Genomic DNA, 23,371 nt, shown 5'->3' with positions numbered 1-23,371 from the left:
GGTTCCCTGAACAGAATCCAAGAGGAAATCCCCGGGGGGGGGGGAATCCTACCCACCCTCCAAAAATATCTCAAGGGAGCCCCCCACCCCCATTTTTCTCCGATTCTAGGAACAAAGAGTCCTCACGTAACTCCTGCCTGGTGGGACATTGGGAATATGATTTTCTCCTCCTCTTCCTTACTATTTTATTCTCCCATACATCCACACAATTGACTTTGGGGAAGGGTCTTGAGAGTGCCTGAAATTGGAGGATTTTCTTTTCTTTTTTAGTTTAGAGGCAATTGTGATTAAGTGGTACATAAATTGTAGAACTAAAGAATACACAGGCGGAGAGCATTGCTTGCGGAGGTTCTGTTCCCAGCCCCCCCCCCCGTGCACGTGGATGTAGGACGTATCAGTGTGCTCCATCCCCCCCCACCCTGCTCCTGTTTTGCCCCCATTCTGCTTTCTTCTGGGTCCCAAAGGACCTGCACATCGACAATTGTCCTTCAGTTGGGTGCGCCTAAAATGGTTGCTGCCTATATAATTTTTTTGTGCCTGCATTTTTTGCTTTCCAGCAAAACTCTATGAACAGAATCAAGCAGGAAATTAGGATTCTGCTAAAGGGGTCATCTTTAAAAAGTTATATAAGTGTAAAACATTTCTGAAGGGTGTGTCCACCCTTTAATCCATTCTATGTTACAAGCCAATGGTCAGCAGCTCAACAGGGCCACAGTGCAGAAAAAGTGCAGAGAAAGTTTCATTGTCATCATGCTAGGAGGGGGTGATAGAATAGTTCTTTATTACATGCTACTACCTTCCTTTGGGGATGCGGGTGGCGCTGTGGTATAAAACCACTGAGCCTCTTGGGCTTGCAGATCAGAAGGTCGGCGGTTCGAATCCCCACGACGGGGTGAGCCCCCGTTGCTCGGTCCCAGCTCCTGCCAACCTAGCAGTGCGAAAGCACGCCCCAAAAAAGAGCAAGTAGATAAATAGGTACCACTCCGGTGGGAAGGTAAACAGCGTTTCCGTGCGCTGCAGCGTTTCGGTGTTCGGTTGCGCCAGAAGCGGCTTAGTCATGCTGGCCACATGTCCCGGAAAAACTGTCTGCAGACAAATGCCGGCTCCCTTGGCCTGTAAAGCGAGATGAGTGCCGCAACCCCAGAGTCATCTGCGACTGGACTTAACTGTCAGGGGTCCTTTATCTTTTACCTTCCATTACTTTTGCTTGATTTGGCTTTCTTAGACTTTGATGCCTTCCTAGAGGGGTTCATATTGCTCTGTGTTTCAAACAGCATCTAGGAACAATATTGGCCAAGTTGTTTATAAACATCTGCCCCCCGCCCCCGCAGAAAGCAGAAGCCGCATCAGTAGGTCAGACTTTCCACTGCCTAAGTCACTGAAAGTGATTTATTATTTAAGGAGTAAGCAAGGACAAGGACTAGATTTGTTCATTAAAAATTAGAGGGGAAAAATATTCCAGTGTGGTAGATTTAGAGGATATCTTTCTAAAATGAGCTGTGGTTTTTTTGGGTGGTTTTCTCTCTCTCGAGTTGTTAAAGTGTGTTTTTGGTCATATAAGTTGAAGATTGATTAAAGGACAATTATTTATTTGATAAGATGGTTGCTTTCCCTAAATACGGCATATAGTCTTTTATGGAATTGCATTTTGTGTGTGCACTGTTGATTTGGATCTTGATTTTTGCTGTTATGTTGACAACCACAATTTTTATTTTTATTTTAAAAATACAAAAAGGGAAGAGAAATAAGAAGCAGTGGCTCAGAATTTGCTCTCATTCATTAGCTCTGGAGGGGCTAGGAATACTATTAGGGACTCAAATTGGAGGAAAACAGATCAGTAGCTTGCTGGACTCTAACCTTGGCAGGAATTTCAGAATATTCTTAAAGCAGACATTTGGGAAACTTTGAGCCTGCATTCCGATCAACCCCAGCCAGCATGGCCAATGGTATGGGATGCTATGAGTTGTAGTGGCAACAAAATCTGGAGGCCCACAGAATCTAAAGTCTCGGTGACACAATATATAATAGAGGATTTTTTGTGCTTGCCTTGTAAGATGTATTTAATGCAACCACAGCAATGCAGTTTTTGTGACCTTTTAAAAGTCTGAGTTTCATTTTTATGCATAATTTCAACCCTGTGTAACTAAGTGAATTTCAACATTGCCAAAATTCCTAGCTTTTTGAAGAAAGACAAGATAATACATGTGGATAACTTTAGCTTTTTAATATCCGTATGATATTTAAAGAATAGTTTTAAGGGTAAAGCTGTACACCATATGGAGCTGTGGGTTAAACCACAGAGCCTAGGACTTGCTGATCAGAAGGTCGGCAGTTCGAATCCCTGCGACGGGGTGAGCTCCCGTTGTTTGGTCCCTGCTCCTGCCAACCTAGCAGTTCGAAAGCACATCAAAGTGCAAGTAGATAAAGAGGTACTGCTCCGGCAGGAAGGTAAACGGCGTTTGTTGGGAGCAAGTCCCACTGAACTCAGGGGCCTTCCAAGCAGATACACATAGGATTACATTGTCACTGTTCCATCTGTGTCAAGCAAACCATGGTTAAGGCAGCTTTTCAGCCTCTCCCAATTGCTCTTGCTTGCAAATTGACAGTCAGGCCATGTTGGTGTTTTCATGTACAGCCCCACTTAGACGCAAGTTAATTTAGGTGAGAAAGGTACACCTGGGTTAGTACCAACACAGCGCACCATGGTTAGTACTAACCTGGTTTAACCAAAACAAAAAATTCCTTCCAGTAGCACCTTAAAGACCAACTAAGTTAGGTCTAGGTATGAGCTTTCGTGTGCATGCACACTTCTTCAGATACTTCTTCAGAAGTGTGCATGCACATGAAAGCTCATACCTAGAACTAACTTAGTTGGTCTTTAAGGTGCTACTGGAAGGAATTTTTTGTTTTGACTATGGCAGACCAACACGGCTACCTATCTGTAACTGGTTTAACCATTCTTTCTTCACCAGGACATAGAAGATTTCAAATTTTTAAAATGCAGTGTTGCTGGGAAAGCTTATGTCAAGTGGCTTCAAAACAGCGTTGTCTTCCCAATCTTTTCCCCCCAGTTGTTACAGGAAATAGCCCAGAAGGAGAAACCTAGCTGTGCCCCATATCGAGGGCTTGAGGAATTCTTTACAAGCTGTGAGCAAGTTATGATGGAATCGTTTCCCTCGCCACGTGCAGGCAGGCAATCACCAAGCCGTGGCATTTCATTTTCAGGTAGTAATGCAGAATCAAACACCTGTTTCCATGCGTGTTGCTTACTGAGCACTTTGGCTTTAGGGCATGGTAGCCTCAGTTGCATATTTAAGTATACAAAGCATCCTTATCTGGATATGCCAGGTCTAGGACATCATGTATAAGTGCATTTGGCATAAGCTGGTGTAACTGCCATACTGAGAAGGCGCAAGGAAAAAGATTGTAGCAGCAAAACCGACGAGACAAAAGCATGTCATTCTTTCATGCTTTAAGTTGTAAAGCCGCGTTTATCATACTTGTAGTGGGGAACGCAATTATGTAAGTCACCTGGAAATGTCTTGATTTTCCTCTCTGAAGCAAAGCTTTGATGAGGCCTGTTTTCCCTTAATAACTGTGCATTAAGCTCTTTGGGAAATTATTAAGGAGCCATTAGCAGTCATAAATCAGTTGCTTGAGTACACAAGCTAATTGTTAAATGAAAATTAGCAAGCGACTTACTTTCACTCTTCTTCGAATGTGTTTGTATTTTGCTCTCGTACTCTTTTGAAGTAAAAGTTAGGATCCAGCCTTCTCAGATCACTCTGGCTTGCAGCCTTGGAGGGATCGTGCACTGAAGGGTTCAGCTATGGCCAGGGACAATTCCCACCAACTGTGCCTGTTTATTTAAAGACTGTTCATAGGTTTCAGCTGGAGACACTGTTTGATGGCAGGACAGTGTTATACCCAGTGCCCCAGAGTTTCCATTCTAATCCTCCGGGCACAATACAAAACGCTCATCTTGTTCTGTCAAACTGCTAATGACCATGCCCTATTGTACCTTAAAATGTTTTTGTTTAGGCAAACCTGTCTAGATGTGGAGAAATTATATGTGTTTTATTTCTTTTTAGCTACTGTTTATTCTAATCATCTTTCAAATATTTCAAAATACCTAATTTTAACTTTTTGTATTGATAATTTCAGTGTTTCATTTTATATTTTTGAAAACCGCTTAGTGATTTTTATTTTTTACAACCAGATAACATATAAATTTTATTAAGCAAATAAAATAAATAAAATATCTGAAAGACCTTCATCCAATCAAATGTTTTTTATTTGATCTGATCACCTGCCTTTTAACAGACTAATCTTAATTAACAAATAATTAAATGTGCATATTTGAAAAATCTCAGTATAGGTGCTTGTTGACATGTTTAAGAAACAGAGATAATTTAATAAACTGTAAGTCCATATGCAGCGGTAAAGGCCCCCTCTTCGTTCTTTATTACATAAAACAGGAGAGCCTCTAAAAATTAACAGTTTGTGGAATGAAAGTCACCCTTGTTCATTGACGCTGGTGCCATCAATTAATCAGCTAACAATCTAGTGGACTGATGGTGGCAATTAAACCAATCGAAGCTTGCATTTTTTTTCTCTTCCCCACCCCTCATTCCATCTGTTGTCTTTGTGCTGTGTAAGTCCCATTTACTGGAATTAGACCTCAAAGAGCAACTTGGCACACAGAATTGTAGAAGGTGAAGCCTTAGCTGTGCATGGAAGCAAATAGTTGGGGAAACATCATCTGTTTCATTTCTGTGTGCCAGTTTATTGTTAAAGGCATGGGACCAGGGAAAGAAGAGGCAGAACTCCTGTAAAGTATGACCTGCAATTCCTGGGAATGGAATGAGGACCCAGTGCATGTAAATAATCTGTGTGGATGCCAGGGGCGCACGAAGTGGGGGGTGGAGGAGGCTGGCCGCCCCGGGTGCCACTCTGGGGGGGGGGGTTGACAAGATGGCCCCTGCCTCCCCCCAGCTGTAGAGCAACCAAGAGCACGCACAATCAGTATGGGCACAGCTCGTGCAGTGTCCGTATGGGCTGCAGCTCTCTCGCACCGTCCGTATGGGCGTCTGTACGGGTTGCCTCTTGCACGGCGACCGTATGGGATGCCGCGCATGTGCCACCGGGCGGTTCGTCCCGCCCCGGGTGCCTGAGAGGGTTCCTCCGCCGCTGGCGGATGCGTTTAAAAGCAGGTGTAATCTGTCCAACCAAATAATGCTTTAAGAAGAAAATTCTGATTATGGGAATTAAACATCTACCTTTTTCAACTCCAGGGTCTCAGCAGTGGATGAGGCAGTTCAGCTTAAGTGAATGTGCTGATGAGTCTGTAGTGCAAGATGTCTTGGAAAGAGAGCTTGGCAGACCATCAAGTAGACTGGGAAGGCAAAGCCCAGGTCCAAGAGCTCATCGGTCGAAGTTGTCCATTGGTAAGAGCCCTACTTAAAACGCATGCTTGCACTGTGAAACCGGGACGAAGTACATCCACTGTTGCTATTCCTGATTTTCCCGGGTTCCAGAATGTGCAGAGCGCCTCCATGAGGACTAGAGGCTCCTTACTTCAGAAATTCACCTTCCAGCTCACAGAACAAGAACTGAAGGGAGTAGGAGGAGAGCTCTGTGTGTTTGTGTGTGTGTGTGTGTGTGTAACTATAATGATGAATTGGGGGTGGGGGAGGCTTAAGTGCTTGAATATATAACTCCTGAGTTAAGTATCTAGATTTTCTTGAACAAAGAAAGGGGATTTTGATATATTTTTTAATTTAAAAAAATCAAATATGGGTTGCAAGAGTTCAAGTATTGATAATGTCATATTTACTAATAGTAAACTCCTTCCCCAAGTGTGGAGCATGAATTTGGTATTAGTGGGTCAAAAAGAGTACCATCTACACATGCGAGGATGGGGGGTGGGGAACAACAAAGTCTGCAGATACGCATAAAACAATACTACTTTGATTGAAAACTCCTATTTTAACATATCGCAGAACAACATACTTTTCATTTTCCTCCTGCCCCTGTTACTTCATGACTGTATGTGCAAGCATGATGAGTTTTCATGCTTTCATTTTTTGGGGTTTCATGTTAAAAAAAGTTAGATATAATTGGATATTATATTATTATATAATTGGATATTAGATATTACTTCAGCCTGATTCCTGTCCAGATTGAGGTGGTTTCTAGGTTTGGGGATGCGGTGCTGCTTAGTGTGTTTGTAAACACCCTTTGGACCCATGCTTAATGTTTTCTAGAATAGGGAAGGACTTTCTATGCATATTTTTAGAAAAGGAAATTTTTGTAGTAGGTCTTTAACAGCAAATCATTCTCACATTTTCAGAAAATGCTTCTGCAAGGCCCCTTTCTGCAAATATTCCTTTTTGCAGAACCATCACACCCACACTTCGCCCTTCTTCAGTTCTTCAGACAGGGTCTGAAAGCTCAGCTACCTGGCCTTTATCCCGAGCAGCTTCTGAAATTTCAGAAATTGAAGGCATTGATGTCACCGAACATGATGATCCTTTCTTGGAATACAGTACTGATCAACAAGCCTTAGCAGATTTAGAAGACGAATGGCAAAGTAATGCGGGTAATTATGCAATATCATTAAACTCCAATTCTGAAAGATGTATTTTTGGTAGCTTGATTATCTGTATAGTCTGCGTTTATGCTCAGCTGGATGTTTTTCATTTTCCCATATTCTCTGGATTATAAAGAAGGAAGTCCACAATATTGGGACATAAGCAACAACACTTCTCTGATTCCCTGATCCCTAGGCAAACATTGGGTGAAGTCGGGTAGGCACAAACTAAACATACCCAACTCCCTCAACTGTTCCTCATAATGTTTGGTTTCCAAACCCTTGATCATCTTGGATGAAGGCAGAAGAGAGCAGTACTATTAACTACCCCTGATGTGGACACTGTACTTCTGTTGATGCAGCCTAGAATAGTATTAGCAATTTTGCTGCTGCATCACGCTGTTGGACGCTTGTGATCTACTAAGACCCCAAGATCCAGGTGTCTCCCATCTTATATTTGTGCAGCTGGTTCTTCCTGAATAAGTGTCGAACCTTACATTTGTCCCTATTGAAATTAATTTTGTTAGTTTTGGCTCAGTTTTTGCCCTCTATGCTCCAGCCAGCCAAGCAACCAACATAATCAAGGACGCCTTCTAGCCTGGCAGGAGTGCTCGAGGAGAGTGCAGAATAGGGCTGCTGAGGGTGTGGCTCAGAAGGTTGTGTGGCCTGTGGAGAGTCCCATGGGCCAGTTAGAAAGGTCCAGGGGCCACATTTGATTCCCAGGCCTGAGGTTCCCCTTCTCTGGCATAGCATATTGGAGGGATTCTAGTCTCTAGCGAAATTTAAATCCCACAGACGGGATTGTTTTGAGCAACTCATTGGCCCACAACTTGTTGAGTGTCTAAATGGAATCAAAACATGACCATCCTGCCTCAGATTTTGGGTGACTCTCAGATGCACTCAGTGTTAGGAGCTCGTCCTACACTCGAGTAGGACCCTGGCAGAGACACATGCCTACCTGGCATATTCTCTCCCTCCTGGTTGATCGTTCGGGAGCTTCAAAAGCTTTCTTCAGCCCGAACATCACAGCGACTGATGCCAACAGACATCGGCACACTTAGGGATCCGCAGAATTTACGCATCACGCGTAACAGACCTCAGCAACTCAGCATTTTGGCTAATCTACTTTATTTACATATAAACACAGACGGAGCACTGCAGCATGGCTCCCTCTCTCTCTAGCATCAGACAGCAAAGAGAAAAAGAACAAAGGACAATAGTCCCACTTCATGGAACACAGTAACACACCACTCTGTGGAGTCAGAACATACACCGTCATATGATAGACAAAAATCCCATGACTGCAATCATGGAGCAGGAATTCTAACACTCAGTCCCCCATGCAGTTTCCACAAGATGCACAGCAGCTGTGCCTACCCCTGATAATCTGTGCTGCAGAGTGCAGACGGAGAATTGCAGGATCAGTTGGAGCGATGCCTTTGCTAGCATTTCCAGTTTAGCACTAAAGCGCTGAATCAGCAGTGTGGGATGCTCTCATGAGGGTATAATAACAGAGGCAGGTGCTATGTATTATGAACTATAGTACTATGGACTTGCCATACATTGGAGAGTTTCTAGCAATATTTTGAGCTGGAGTATATCCCCCCTCCCCCAGTTTTAATACACAATATGTCACATTTTGATGCCTCTGACTGTTCTTTCTCATGCTCTGTGAGAATTTCAGGCACCTTAGTATTTCTGTTGCTTGTTACTAAAAGAAAATACTTACAAAATTTCAGATCCTTGGGAAGAATTCAGTGACTTAAGCTCTGGAGACTTCAGTAGACATTCAAAGGAGGCATGTCAGAATCTTCCCGATTTCCTTAATAGCCATGAAATAAAAGACTTCAGTAAAGGTGATGCTATAAGGTGGGTTAATCTTGCCATTAACTTTTACAAGAGGATAAACGAAATGTAAAAACCAAACTCCAAAATCCAGCATTTCACATTCTGTGTAACAATGAACTTTCCTTTATACGACTCATGTGACAAAATCAAATCAGAATTCTGCTTACAAATGCTAGAGGTCTGCATGGTTTGCCAGAAGAGTCCTGCACCCTCTCATCTAGGTTAATTTATTTTTCCTAATTATCTGCTAATATGGCTTGTTTCTCAATTATCAGCTCATCTCTTCACTGAGAAGTGATTAATTATGCAAGATTTGAAAGCATTAGCTCTCCCCAGCTTTTGTTCTTTTTTAACAAAATACAGCCTTCTAATGAGAACCCTGTTCAGGACACTTTCTCATCCTGCTTTTTCAAAGCCTGCTATCTCCCACTATGGGGCTTTTTCTTGCCCCAGACATATAAGAACAGTAAGATCGCCTCCAAGCTTCACATGTAACATGCAACATGGTTCTTTTAGTGGGGGACGGGGCGCAGGCAGCAGACATTACTTTCTTTAGAAATACAGGGAAAAATTTTTTTTTGACTGTGTGGTATGTTGAGCTTTGGGTATCAAGTGTACCCAACAGAGATGTGCACCAACAATAGGCAGAGCCAGCTAATTTTGATTTCCTTCCCAACATCCTGCATGTTCAGTTCCACAGTCACTATAAACATGGAGGCTATGGAGGAGGCTGACAACCATTGCCACTCCCTGGATTGGTTGTAAGTCAAAAGGTCCTGAATATAGCTCAGTTGGTAGAGCACAAGGCTCTTAATCTCTAGATTGTGGGTTCTAGCCCCACGTTGTGCAAAAGATCCCTGCATTGCAGGGTGTTGTATTAGATCACCATTGTGATCCCTTCCAATTCTGCAGTTCTGTGAGTCTATGGGGGCAGGTTCTCACCTATTTTGCACTATACCCTAACATTTGCAAGTGGCTTTTGTTTTTAATTTTGTGTTTTACTTCCTGTTTTATATTTGGCAAATAACCAAACAATTTAACCCTTGTGTTGCAAACAATAGTCAGTAATATCCAAAGCAACACGATGACCAAATACAATGATTCAATATCAATATACACTCTTTATATAATATTAACTATATGAAATCACATAAACAGAAAATGTATGAATCTCTGAAAGTCACAAAATATGCACTCTTAATAGATTCTCTTGAAAATATAAAACCAAATAAACATAAGTCTTATAAGTCTCTGAAAGTCATTGAAGACTATGCAAGTCTCTGAAAGAAGCAATGTATCAGATTCTTATCTGCTGAAAACAAGCTTTGTTTATGGTGTCCAACACTGCTGAAGTAGTTCGCAAACAGACGTTGTGAACAGTGATTCCGGATATGTTTGGCAAAGGCTTTAAAAGAAAGGACGGAACAGGACAAATAATTTCCACTTTCCGAAACAGTAGGTGGTCTGATCTTCTATGCCAATTCGAGAGCAATAACAGGTTAAATCTAACCAAGTCATAATCACAGTAGACCTTTGGAAGTCAATGGGCATGACTACCAAGCCCAGCAATTTCAGTGGGTATCACTTAAATGGATGCAAGCCACTGGTTACATACATATCTGTTTTGCTTCATTGTAATTAATCTTATCTCTGTATTGGGAACTTGCTTGCATTTGGATTTCTGGAAACGAAACAGCTGAACCTTTTAATTATGTTTTATTTTTAGAGTTTATGACGAAAGCCATACAGACGATGAGGAAGACCAGAGGGACAAGCAGCAGGTGATAGAACTGCAGTGAAAAAAACACACAGAAACACACACACATACAGAGGAATCGAACTTGATGTACCCTTCTGCTTCAATCCATATAAAATCATCAGGCTGAGGCGCTTATCTCCCCAGCACGGCAGGTTAACTGAGCTGATGTGAAGACTGTTAGGGTGTGAAACCTAAGACGCTGGCAAGTTAGCAATGTCATGTGACTTTAAGTAGTCAAGCTCGTTAAGTTGTTAAGTTGCTCAGTATATAAAGAGTGTTTGTTTTCTCTGCCTGTTGGGGGCGTGATACAAAAATGTCTGAAAGCTCTGGAGGTGTTTCTGTTATCTTTCTGCAATAAACCTGTCTTTGGAAAGACAGGCTTCCCTGTGTCGTTATTTCCTTGCTGCTGAGACTCTGAAGCATGTACTGCAACAAGAATCTCTGCACTGGACTTAATTAATGCTCTGCAAAGAGAACTGTTGCTGGTTGCGCAGCGGAAGCGTTTACTGGGCCAGTACACAGACTCTCTTAGGTTATGGATCCTTCTACGTTTCTACAGCTGTATTGTGTGCAGAGAAAGTGAAAGCAGCTTTCAGATGAGAGAAGACCGGCTTGGTCGTAAATCCAGCTCTTAAAGGAACTGAGAGGCTGCAGAAAGTTGAGAGAGCTGCGTAAGTGAAGATTTACAGCTTCATAAGCTGCAAAAGGCTAGCTTGACCTCCCGTTGTGTTTTTGTTTTGTTAATAAAACCAGAGGACGGTGGTAGGTTGCTAGTGAAGAGACGGAAGGAAAAAGTTTAAAAGGCTTCAGAGAAGGCTGGAGGCGTCTGAAAAGTGAGTAAAACAAATCCCAAGGGGAAAGAGAAGCAAGGGCACACAGAGGGAGTAGCAGCAAACCCCAAGAATGGCAGTGGAAAATTTCCAGGTTCCCTTTACAAAGTTGAACTCTGCTAATTACGTGCAGTGGTCTAAGAGGGCTCAAGTCTGGTTGGAAGCCAAAGAAGTGTGGGCTGACTATGTCCAGAGGCGAAAGCCGTTTGTGGCTGTTGCAGCAGATGCCACAGCAGAGCAACAGGCTGCTGCACATGCTCAGAACAGGGAACATGATAAAATGGACACTAAAGCTAGATGCATGTTGATGGTATCGATAGACGATTCCCAATTACCTCATGTGGAAAATTTAAGGTCTGCATTTGAAATTTGGGAAGCTCTTAGGCGAATTCACCATAGAGCCACCATAGAGCGTGGGGGAACTAGCAGGCAGAGCTGTAAGGAAGCCTCACAAGTGTCTGCTATGGCCACCAAGTCATGTTTTCGATGTGGTAGCAGGTTTCATTTGATAGCAAAGTGTCCAGAAAAGCAACAGGAATTTCAACAGTCCAAGGTCAGTTTCCGGAGCTACAGGCGAAGACGAAGTGAGAACTACAAGACTCAACGATCCAGAGGGGGAGCAGGTGCTGATAAGGGACTATCTGCAATGGCAGCACAACAGAGTCCTAAAAGGAGCCAACAAACCTTGAAGTGGATAATTGACAGTGGAGCAAGTCACAATTTAGTTCCAGCGACATCTAGTGGCAGCTTGATGAACTGCAAGACATTGCCAGTTGCAAAAACTGTGACTATAGCAGACAATAGTAAACGAGAAATGAACCTTAAAGGCACAATTTATGTTAATTGTTTGCAAACTAACCTTCCTGTTTTCGTTCTTCCAGGAATGAAGAATGGACTTTTGAGTGTGTCATGCCTGGTAAAAAGTGGTTTTAAGGTTGAGTTTGAAAAAGATGTGTGCACCATTTCGAAACAGGGGAAGGAGCTAGTTAAAATTCCCTGTGAGGATGGGCTTTTTGTTTTGGATGAAGAGCAGTTAGCAGCAGGTAGATGTTCAACAGGTGAAGCGCAAGCTAAGTGTGTAAATAAGGCTCCTCATACAGGTTGTGCACATCTACTACACAGAAGGTTAGCTCATATATGCTTTAAGTATGTAAGCAAGATGCCAGATTTAGCTGAGGAGTGTAACATTAAACCCTGTCCAAATTTTCTGGATTGTTGTGCTTGTAAACATGCTAAGGTTAAGACATGTAACTATCCTAGATCTGATAGAGTAAGCAAGAAACCCTTTGAACTTGTGCACACAGACGTGTGTGGCCCTATGCCAGTCAAATCGCTTGGAGGTGCGAGATTTATGCAAATTTTGGTGGATGATTTTTCAAGGGCTAGTTGGGTTTTCTTTCTGAAAGAAAAATCACAAGCAGCTTCCATCCTGATGGATTGGATTGAAGAAGTCGAATGTAAATTTGACACCAGGGTGCGTAAAATACAATCAGATCGTGGTGGGGAATATGTGAACCACACGCTGGAGACGTGGTTAAAAAGGAAAGGTATAGTTCATAAACTTACCAATCCCTATTCACCACAGGAGAATGCAGTTGCCGAAAGAAAATTTCGAACATTACAGGAAGCCATTGCTGCTTTGCTGTTTGATTCTGGACTTCCACAGCGGTTTTGGGCTGAGGCTGCACTGTATGCGAATTATACTTTTAACAGAGTGTACAATAGCACAGTAGGCAACACTCCTTACTTCATGCTATTTGGGAAAAAACCAAAAATTGATCATCTAAGAGTTTTTGGATGTCGTGCTTATGTGCTGGTGCCTAGGGCACAACGTAGGAAAGGCGATCCTAGATCTAAAGAAATGCTTTTCTGTGGTTATCAAGCAAACACAAAAGGTTGGAGATTTGTGAATGTAGAAGGCAATCAAACAAAAATCACAATCAGCAGAAGTGCGGAATTTTGTGAACAGGATGGTTGGAATAAAATTCATGGAAATCCTGACATACTATTTGATGTGGTGAACAGTAATAATGAAACTCAGGCCCCAGGGCAGGTATTAGTTCCAGAACAGGCTGAGGAATTTGAGTCTGAGGACGAGGGTGAGAAATCGCCTAGTTCACCCAAGTCTGTAAAGTCAGAATCTTCTAGCTCTAAAAGTTCACCCGTACAGCAAGAGAGACGTGTAAAGTCAGAATCAGAAAGTTCTTCAACTACTAGCGACAAACAGGTGACGACTAGTGATTCTGGGTCAGAGGGGGAAACTGAAGGAACATCACAGGAACTGTTAAGGCGTTCCAAGCGTACCAACAAAGGTATACCTCCTGAAAGGTACCAAGCTATTAGTGTTTGGGCTGGTTTGGCAAATTGCGAACCTGAAAGTTTTGAGGAGGTTGAGCAATTACCCCAGGAGGAGGCCAGTAGGTGGCATGAGGCCATGCAAAAAGAGTTGAATTCTATGAAAGAACTGGGTGTGTTTTCCATCACCAAACTGCCAGAAGGTACCAAGGCAGTAAGTTGTAGGTGGGTGTACAGGATAAAGACAACAGCGATGGGGAAACCAGAGTACAAAGCAAGGCTTGTAGCTCGAGGTTTTACTCAAAGAAAGGGGTTACATTATTCCGAAGTCTATGCACCCACTTCAAGGAGTGAAACCCTTCGGGCACTATTAGCAGTTGCTGCTCAGAAAGGGTTCAAAGTGAATCAATTTGATGTCTCTACAGCTTATCTTCATTCAGACTTGGCTGAAGAGCTCTATATGGAGCTACCGCCAGGATTGAAAGTTGGTAAATCAAATCAGGTATGGAAACTACATAAATCTATTTATGGACTCAAGCAATCTGCTCATAATTGGAATGAGTGTTTGAATGACGTTTTGGTAGGCATTGGTTTTAGCAGGAGCAAGGCTGACAATTGCTTATATTTCAGAGGTTCAGGAGATGCTCAAGAATCTTTGCTTGTTTATGTAGATGACCTGATTTATACTTCAAAGACACAAGAACAAGTAAAAAAACTAGCCAAAGAGTTAAATAAATACTTCAAAGTTAAGAATCTTGGTGATGTAAAGGTCTATCTTGGTGTTCAGATAGATAGGACCAAAAATGGCAGTTTTCTACTGAATCAAAAAGGCAAGATATTGCAAATGTTGAAAAAGTTTGGCATGACGGAGTGTGCAGGTGTTAGAACACCAATGGAAATGGGTTTTGTAAAAGACAATGAGTTCAAGGATAGTGCTGAATTCAAGCGTGCTGAAATCTTTCAGTCAGCACTGGGAAGCTTACTTCATCTTTCGCAATGGAGTAGACCAGACATTGCTTACGCTGTTAACTTACTCAGCAGAGAAGCTTCAAAACCTAGTGTAAATGCATGGAAAGGAATTCAAAGAGTGTTAAGATATTTACAATACACCAAAGATTTTTGCCTTGAATTATCTTCTGAAGGACAAGCACAGATTACTTGTTGGGCAGATAGTGATTGGGGAAATTTAAAGGATAGAAAATCAGTGTCTGGCTGTGTAATAAAATTTGGTAACTCTCTGATTGGGTGGAGATCCAAGAAACAGAACCTGATTGCTTTGTCGTCAACAGAAGCTGAGTTCTGTGCCTTATCTGAGTTATGTAGAGATCTAGAATTTTACAAATGCTTGGCACAAGAGATGTATGAAAAGGCCATCACTCCAATCACTGTATGGGGTGATAATCAACCGTGTCTTAAGTTAGCACAAAATGGGCAGTTTAAAGGTCGTACAAAACATTTGGATATCCGCTTTCAAAATGTTTGTCAAACGGTAAAAGCAGGAATTGTTAAATTAAATTACTGTCCCAGTCATGAAAATCAAGCTGATGGTTTTACAAAACCGCTTGGGTTTCAGCGGCATGAAAACTTTTGTGAAGAAATGGGTCTAAAGTAATTTTGTTTTTGTATTGCCAGCGAGAGGGGGTGTTAGGGTGTGAAACCTAAGACGCTGGCAAGTTAGCAATGTCATGTGACTTTAAGTAGTCAAGCTCGTTAAGTTGTTAAGTTGCTCAGTATATAAAGAGTGTTTGTTTTCTCTGCCTGTTGGGGGCGTGATACAAAAATGTCTGAAAGCTCTGGAGGTGTTTCTGTTATCTTTCTGCAATAAACCTGTCTTTGGAAAGACAGGCTTCCCTGTGTCGTTATTTCCTTGCTGCTGAGACTCTGAAGCATGTACTGCAACAAGAATCTCTGCACTGGACTTAATTAATGCTCTGCAAAGAGAACTGTTGCTGGTTGCGCAGCGGAAGCGTTTACTGGGCCAGTACACAGACTCTCAAATAAATAAAATGCATGTTGATGCAGAAAAACAAACAGAGAGAAACGCGTTTGGGCTCTTCCTACTTCGCTACTTCCATTGTCTTCTCCTTTTATATTTGTTCAATGCATCTGTACCTTGCTCTTCAACCAGAAAAACTCCCAACGTGGCCAGCAAATCCGTATAAATAAAAACACAAAATTGTGTGTTTCCCTTGCAAAAGATGAATTAGGTTCACCCGGGCCAAGCAAGAGGAGGAATGGTGTATTGTTCCATTGTAACGATTTTTTAGTTGCTGTTTGCTAGAGAAGGTTTGTGGCTATAAGGTTTTCTGGTTTATGGAGATAGCAGCCTTGGTGGGAAAGCTGCAAATTCCAGCTGTATTGTATGATCAGGCGGCTGGCGTGGCTTTGACCGTTATGTAGCAAGTGGGGACCTGCTGCAAAATGTTGCAGTATTCCTCTCTTTTCTAACAAGAGTGCTGCTGTTCAGGCTCTCAGCTCTCTGGATCTTGTACTCTTGGAAGGAAAAACCCAGAAGATCTTCCTTATTCCTAGACAAAACTTAATGGTGGATAACAGTATGAAAATTGAAAACAGTCCTAGAGCATCAACACAGAACAGTACCTTCAGATTGATTTAGTATCAGTTTTTTGAATACCACAAAGGCAAGATTGCCTTATAGCTGGCATGGCTTCACCCACAAATGTCCTTTTTTGCTGCTGTCTTTCCTGAGCAGAGGCAGGGCTGCAATGGGTCCTCGGCAAAAGAGGCTCGTGGCAACTTTAAAGGGCAACAAATTTATTGCAGCACTTTTGGTGAACGGTGGTCAGATGCATGAAGTGGTCTGTAGTCCACAAAAGGTTGTGCTGCAATAAATTGGTGGTGTCAAAAGACTTTGTGGTTTATACTTCATGGAGGGTCCCAACAGGCTTATAGGAGTGGTGTGGGCCTTTGGTCAACAGGTGTCATCGCCATAATTGGCTACACTTGTATGGCATCTTGCCTTGGAAACGTGCTCCACTGGTGATGTGTTGATTCATTGGCTGTGTCTCATACCCTTGAAGAAAAATGTAGAAAGTGCACTGAACAGTACTGTGAGAGAACTCTACAATCAAGAATCACTTTAATCTTTGTAAATATTAATACAAACTAATTCTCATTTTCCTTGGTAGTTTCTGTGTGATCTTAGCTCGCTACTAAGTTAATTCTGTTTTCTTTTTGCCAGCTTTTTTCCTGTCAGTGATGCCCGACTTCTTTTAGACCTATCATTAAAAAAAAAAAATCACTGCTGTCACACAAGGTCTGTTGTACGGTTCTTGTTGATAAGTGTTTACCCTCTTTGCATCTCTTGCAGTAAAAACGCAACTTTTTATGAACACGTTAGAAGAGAACAAAGACCCCTTTTAACTAGTTTTGAAACAGGGATGGATAGTAGCTGTTCCCTGTTAATTCAGTCATTAACCTCTCCCAGATTACTTCCTTTGGCTATGCTGTCTCACTTGCCACCCACTCATTATTGCTGTTTATACAAAAATTATGACTGCTTTGGGAATTAAAGTTGTTGATAACTCCTGCTTATTTTTGTTAAGCACCGCACCGTCAATACAAACGTGAGGGAAATTCAGTTCGAAGTCTATTCAGAACTACATGTTTAGACTTTCCAAAAATGCACAAACCGGAACGCACCTATCCTCCCAAGATTCCAGATTTTCTGAATGTTTTCTCCAGTCGAGGAATGTTTGCAAAAACATATGTGGAGAAGGAAAGTGTGCCCAAAATGCATTTATTAGTTAAAATAAGCATGGGAAACGTAGTTTCTGCTTGGTGGTATTCAGCTAAGTTTTCCTTATACAGTGGTACCTCGCAAGACGAATGCCTCGTAAGACGAAAAACTCGCAAAACGAAAGAGTTTTTCGTTTTTTGAGTTGCTTCGCAAGACGGATTTCCCTATGGGCTTGCTTCGCAAGATGAAAACGTCTTGCAAGTTTGTTTCCTTTGTCTTGCAAGTTTGTTTCCTTTTTCTTAAAACCGTGCATTCACTTCGAGGAGCAACTCATAGCACGCAGTGTGGTAGCCTTTTTTGAGGTTTTTGAAGACTTTGGTGATTTTTGAAGCTTTCCCAAAGTCCGTGCTTCGCAAGACGAAGAAATCGCAAGACGAAAAAACTCGTGGAACGAATTAATTTCGTCTTGCGAGGCACCACTGTAGTAAATCCCCTTAAATTAATGGGCATAACTTTGGTGTATTCTTTAGATTCAGTGGGTCAGTTCTGAGTCAAATGTGATTGAAGATCACCCACTACATACAATACAATAATGGTGCAACAATAAGAGCCCTGCTGGATCAGGCAGGATCAACTCTTCCAACTTGCGATTCTCAGCAACTGGTATTCAGAAGCACACTACCTCTTACTGTAGAAGTAGAATGTAACCATTGTGGCTGGCAGCCACTGATAGCCTTATTCTGCATGCCTAATGCTTTCAAGCCTTCCAGGTTGGTAGCCATCACTACATCTTTTGGGAGCAACGGGGATAGCTCAGATGGAATAGTATGAGACTCTCAATCTTTGCCCGAGTTATTTACTACTGTAAAAAGTGCTGCCTTTTATATGCCTGTTGCCTTTGTCCATGGAGTTTTCTTGGCAGGGATACTGGAGTGGCTTGCCGGTTCCTGCTCCAGGTGGATCACGTTTGGTCAAAACTCTCCACTATCACCTGTCCATCTTGGGTGGCCCTGCGCGGCATAGCTCATAGCTTCTCTGAGTTATTCAAGCCCCTTCGCCACGGCAAGGCAGTGATCCATGAAGGGGATGCTTTTGAATTATGGTGCTGGAGGAGACTCTTGAGAGTCCCATGGACTGCAAGAAGATCAAACGTATCCATTCTTCAGGAAATCGGCCTTGAGTGCTCACTGGAAGGACAGATCCTGAAGCTGAGACTCCAATACTTTGGCCACCTCATGAGAAGAGAAGACTCCCTGGAAAAGACCCTGATGTTGGGAAAGATTGAGGGCACAAGGAGAAGGGGATGACAGAGGACGAGATGGTTGGATACTGTTCTCGAAGCTACCAGCATGGGTTTGACCAAACTGCAGGAGGCAGTGGAAGACAGGAGTGGCGGGTGTGCTCTGGTCCATGGGGTCACGAAGAATCGGACACGACTAAACGACTAAACAACAACAAAAAAGTGCTGCCAGAAGTGGAGCCCACCAGTGCTGGTTTGATGTAATCAACTCCGCTGGGATAAAGTCTTTCCCCGGAGCCTTTCCACTCTTCAGATTCCCAATTAATTTATTGACTTCTTCCACAGTAACCGGCCTCCACTGAGGGAGCAGTGACAATTCTGCCCTACAATTATCATCCCTGACCACTGGGAATGATAGGAGTTTTAGTCCAAAAAACAGCAGGAGACCCAAGTTTGGGAAACACTGGATCTGTGTGGTCCCTTCCAACTCTACATTTTAACAACAACAACAACAACAACAATAATAATAATAATAATAATAATAATAATTTTTATTTATACCCCGCCCTCCCCGGCCAGAGCCAAACTCAGGGCGGCTAACACCAGTAAAATTGCAGTAAAATCGTAATTGGGGGGGGGGGCAATTTAAAATACAGGTTAAAATGCAATTTAAATGCAGCCTCTTTTTTAAAGTAGCCCATAGATCAAAACCATAAGGGGAGGGAAAACGTAAGGGTCAGACTGAGTCCAAACCAAAGGCCAGGCGGAGCAGCTCTGTCTTGCAGGCCCTGCGAAAAGATGTCAAGTCCTGCAGGGCCCTAGTCTCTTGTGACAGAGCGTTCCACCAAGTCGGGGCCAGTACTGAAAAGGCCCTGGCCCTAGTTGCGACCAATCTAACCACCTTGCGACCTGGGACCTCCAAAATGTTGTCATTTGTGGACCTTAAGGTCCTCCATGGGGCATACCAGGAGAGGTGGTCCCATAGGTACATGGGTCCTAGGCCGCATAGGGCTTTAAAGGTCAAAACCAGCACCTTAAACCTGACCCTGTACTCCACCGGGAGCCAGTGCAGCTGGTAAAGCACTGGATGAATCTACAATTTTATGATTCAAATGCTGCAGGGCCTTGTGCGAAGAGGTACCTATTCCCGCCCCCCCCGTCCCGAATCATTCAGTAAGAATAGCACTCAGACCATGCCTGCAAACACCAACTTTTAGTAAATTTATGCAGCATGCTTAAGCTTGCTACGAATTAGTTTCTCAGGTTGTTTGATGTTGCCATTTAACTGCCAAGGGCAGAGATTAGACAACTCCAGACCACGCTCGGTTTGCTCCCTGTTTGTTCCCGTAACCCTCACCAGCCGTTTTGTGTTTATCGTTCGAAAGCTGACATAATGTCATTTGTTTGCCACTTTGGAGTCACGAAACCCGCTTCCTGCCCTGATGGGACGTGGTAGAAAACCATTATCTGTGCGCAGAGATTAAGTGCGCTAATTAGCAAAGTGCTCCTTCCTTTGCCTCTGAGCTGCACAATTGTTTTATTCACTGAGGCATGTGGACAAAGGATTGCCACAGAATTGTAGTCTCTGTGTAATTAGGCATTTTACCTGTTTGAAAGAAGCGCAATGCAGCCGTCAGCTGTGATACCTGGAGCAAGTGTGGCAGGGAGCAAACAATTTAACAAGCGCATTATGCTGTGAGGACACAAAGCAGATTTTGGCCTCTGAACTAGTCAGGACTGGCATGGAGAAGAGAGAGAATAAGCTAGCCTATTGCACAAAAATAAAATTTGCATGCATTGCATTCATTCTATCCTTTTGCCTCTGGCCCCTCCCACCCTGCCATATGGCCCCTGAAAGATTGTGCAGGAAGGAATGCTGCCCTCAAGATGGAAAAAATGTCCCCTGCTCTATCCTGGAGAGCAATCTAATTTAGTGCATTCATTTTAGTTTTATTTCGTAAACCCCGCTAAAACGTTGAGACTCCCAAGCGTGCCTAATACCATCTTTGCAATTGGCATTTGTTCATTGTTGCCAACGAACTAACAAAATGGGGCATTTTCTGCAGAGGAAAATTAAAAATGTCCACCCCACATTGCTGGTGTGGATGGAGGGGACTGTATTCTGCAAGTACTCACAAAAGTGAGGCGTCCCTGCAGGGTCGTTGTCAGGGAGTTGGGCCACTCAGGTGTCGGAAGGGGTGGGGAAATTTTGCCCCCCACTTGGAGAAGTGTCCCCAAGTGCATTTTCACAGAGAAGTGAAGGACAAACATTTAAATGGGTGAAAGTTACCGTATTTTTCGCTCTATAAGATGCACCAGACCACAAGATGCACCTAGTTTTTGGAGGAGGAAAACAAGAAAAAAAATATTCTGAATCTCAGAAGCCGGAACAGCAAGAGGGATCGCTGTGCGGTGAAAGCAGCAATCCCTCTTGCTGTTCTGGCTTCTGGGATAGCTGCGCAGCCTGCATTCGCTCCATAAGACGCACACACATTTCCCCTTACTTTTTAGGAGGGAAAAAGTGAGTCTTATAGAGCAAAAAATATGGTAAATTCCCTGAGAGATGGAAAAGGTACCTCGAGCCTGCTGCATCTTTTTGCCAGCAGTGACTCTTCTGCAACCACCTCCAGATTTGGCAAAGTATTTGCAAAAATCTCCCTTTTTCACATACGCAAATGTGCATCTTACTGACGCACTGAAAAGTGCATTTTATGGGAAAGTGCATATTTTATGTAAGAAGTGTGCACAAAATGTAGACAGCACAAAGGAATGGCATGCAGTGGGGTGAGCCAGTGGCTTACAACTGGGACGGGACGGATCTGTGACCGCGTAGGAGAAATGGCAAGGAGTGTGCAGCCACTCTTGTAAGTTCTATCGACCTGTGTATCCATTATCCATCTTGTATGCTTGGCAGAGGGCAGATGGGGGTGGGGGCAGTATCATTTGAATTTTACGCCTCAGTGCCAGAATGAATATCTTGGTCCAGCTCTGATTAGTACTGTTCAAGTTATCAGGAACCGTCAAAGCTAAAGTAGTGATAAAGTACTTTTCTTCAGACTATTTCGATGTTTTTAAAAAAGAAATAAAATCCTTTCCTTTCAACATACCAAGATATGATGGGATGTCCACGTTTCTTTTACAAGAAAATACAAGGTCATTGTCCAAAGAAAGTTTACAGTGGGTGTTGGGGTTTTTTTTTTTAGCTATTCACTTCATCAAAGCATAATATACAACTGTCATGATTGCATATTATTTTCTGTGTTGCTGTGCCGATGCACGCTACCTTTGACAATTTAACAGACATTTATAAGTGCCGGGACTTCAAAAGCCAACCTTCTTTAGTATATGCAATTCCATTCTGCAGTGCAAATTAAAATTCTCTTAACTGTCTTAAGATAAGCATCACCAACTTACATTTCATATGCTGGAAGAGAGATGGAGTCTGCTTTGCAAGTCAAAATATCTTTCCCACAGCATATTTTGCATGCTAAATTTTCCTCCTGCTGAATATGTTCACAGAATTATAATTTTTGGATGGCTTATGGTGATTTCATTCTATATAACTTTTAAAACAGACAGCGCTTTATTATATCAATATTGCTTCATTAGTCCTACTTTTCTCTTCCTACAATCTATGGGCGCAATTCTCTTTGTGTAAGTTTTTATAAATCTTCCAGATTTCCTGGAAGAATTATTGATTCTGTACGGATGCAATCTGTTGAATATAAATATTTGTGTGTATGTGTGTGTTACTTTTTACAATGGCGATCAATTAGTTTAGTTGATAGGGCACAATGCAGTGAAGGAACACAGATCTAAGCAGTGCACACATTATTGGTGGGGGAAGGTAGGAGGCTCCGAAACAAAATGCATAACCCCCCTGATACTCCCCCCCCCCAATTTTAGGAAACCACCCCCTCCCTTCTAAAAGCAGCATCTAAGCAGCTTTCCAAAAGATTTGGGAACAAGTCTCTGGCCCACCTGTAATCTGAGCACCACATTAGGGATTGTAGCCCAAAGAGACAGAACCCCCCTACATTTTTCATTTTCATCCATTTGAGTTCGATTTCCTTGTTGCCCTGTGTGTGACAATCTTCTGCTTATCCTCTGCTGGTGTTCAAGAATCCTGGAGCCGTTGTCTTTTGATTCCTGGAATCAGGCTCCTTTGGATGACCTGAATCCATCCTCATTTACTTGCACAAAGCTTAGTTGTTTGAATTTTATTTATATACTCATATAATCATAGATTTGGAACATACCTCCAATGGCCATATAGTCATCCACACACCCCTCCCATGCAATGCAGGAATCTCAACTATGGCATCCATGACAGATAAGGCTTGACTGGAATGAGGAGGAGGAGGAGGAGGAGGAGGAGGAGGAGGAGGAGGAGGAGGAGGAGGAGAAGAAGAAGAAGAAGAAGAAGAAGAAGAAGAAGAAGAAGAAGAAGAAGAAGAAGAAGAAGAAGAAGAAGAAAAAGAAGAAGAGACTGTGAACCTTTCCAGACTCTCTTTGCAGATGTTGTCTGTGATGTGTCATTGATGCAATAATTACCCATTGGTGGTTGATTTATACTGGATTGTCCATGCACCATTCCATTTTATTAGTTCCCCAGTGCTTCCCCAATGATAGTTCATTATTGCAGTCTGAAAATACACTCTTGTGCAATACTGCAACAAAAGTGGGGACAGACTCCCCCATGCTAGAACATTTGTAGTACGAAAAGTTATAGGATTTCAGCCGGAAGTTATGGGATGTGCGTGGACTGAAAGCAAAGCAGTATGTCTACCTTGGAACTTCTGCAGGCTCAAACTGTTTTGAAAGCGAGATTGCATGTGTAACTGTCCCGATATCATCATGAGAATGAATCAGCATGAATGCACAGTAAAAAGGATGTCTGGAGGGCTGTGTCCAGTCTTGACTGAGCATTCATTCTGATTTGTTTATGGAGCAGGTTAGACATCAGTGAGCATCCTGATTTGCTTGCTGGGTGTTTCTGCACCTCGCCAAGAATCATTTGTTCATCCCAAAATTGTCAGTGAATCTCCCCATCACTTTCCTAACGGTAAAAAACCCCACCTCTTTTTAAAAGTACATTTGCTGTGCT

The 23,371-nt window shown here is 42.7% G+C and overlaps 1 protein-coding gene and 1 long non-coding RNA gene across 3 annotated transcripts in view; both read left to right on the top strand.

Moving 5' to 3' along the window:
• Positions 1-15,365, top strand: part of ZBBX (zinc finger B-box domain containing) — a 51,119-nt gene extending 35,754 nt beyond the window's left edge. For both annotated transcript variants that reach the window (XM_079977810.1, XM_079977811.1), the window contains exons 16-21: positions 3,072-3,225; positions 5,295-5,447; positions 6,353-6,601; positions 8,332-8,461; positions 10,167-10,375; positions 15,314-15,365. In XM_079977810.1, coding sequence (XP_079833936.1) covers positions 3,072-3,225; positions 5,295-5,447; positions 6,353-6,601; positions 8,332-8,461; positions 10,167-10,239 — 759 coding nt within the window. In that variant the 3' untranslated portion in view covers positions 10,240-10,375; positions 15,314-15,365. The remainder of the gene's footprint in view (positions 1-3,071; positions 3,226-5,294; positions 5,448-6,352; positions 6,602-8,331; positions 8,462-10,166; positions 10,376-15,313) is intronic.
• LOC307217224 overlaps positions 1-23,371 on the top strand; it is a 294,245-nt gene that overhangs the window by 33,021 nt on the left and 237,853 nt on the right. The window lies entirely within an intron of this gene.

Source organism: Podarcis cretensis, assembly GCF_951804945.1.
Source record: "Podarcis cretensis genome assembly, chromosome: 5".
NCBI classification, from domain to species: Eukaryota; Metazoa; Chordata; class Lepidosauria; order Squamata; family Lacertidae; genus Podarcis; species Podarcis cretensis.
The sequence above is the reverse complement of the archived record's forward strand: the minus strand, read 5'-3'. Positions and strand labels throughout refer to the sequence as shown.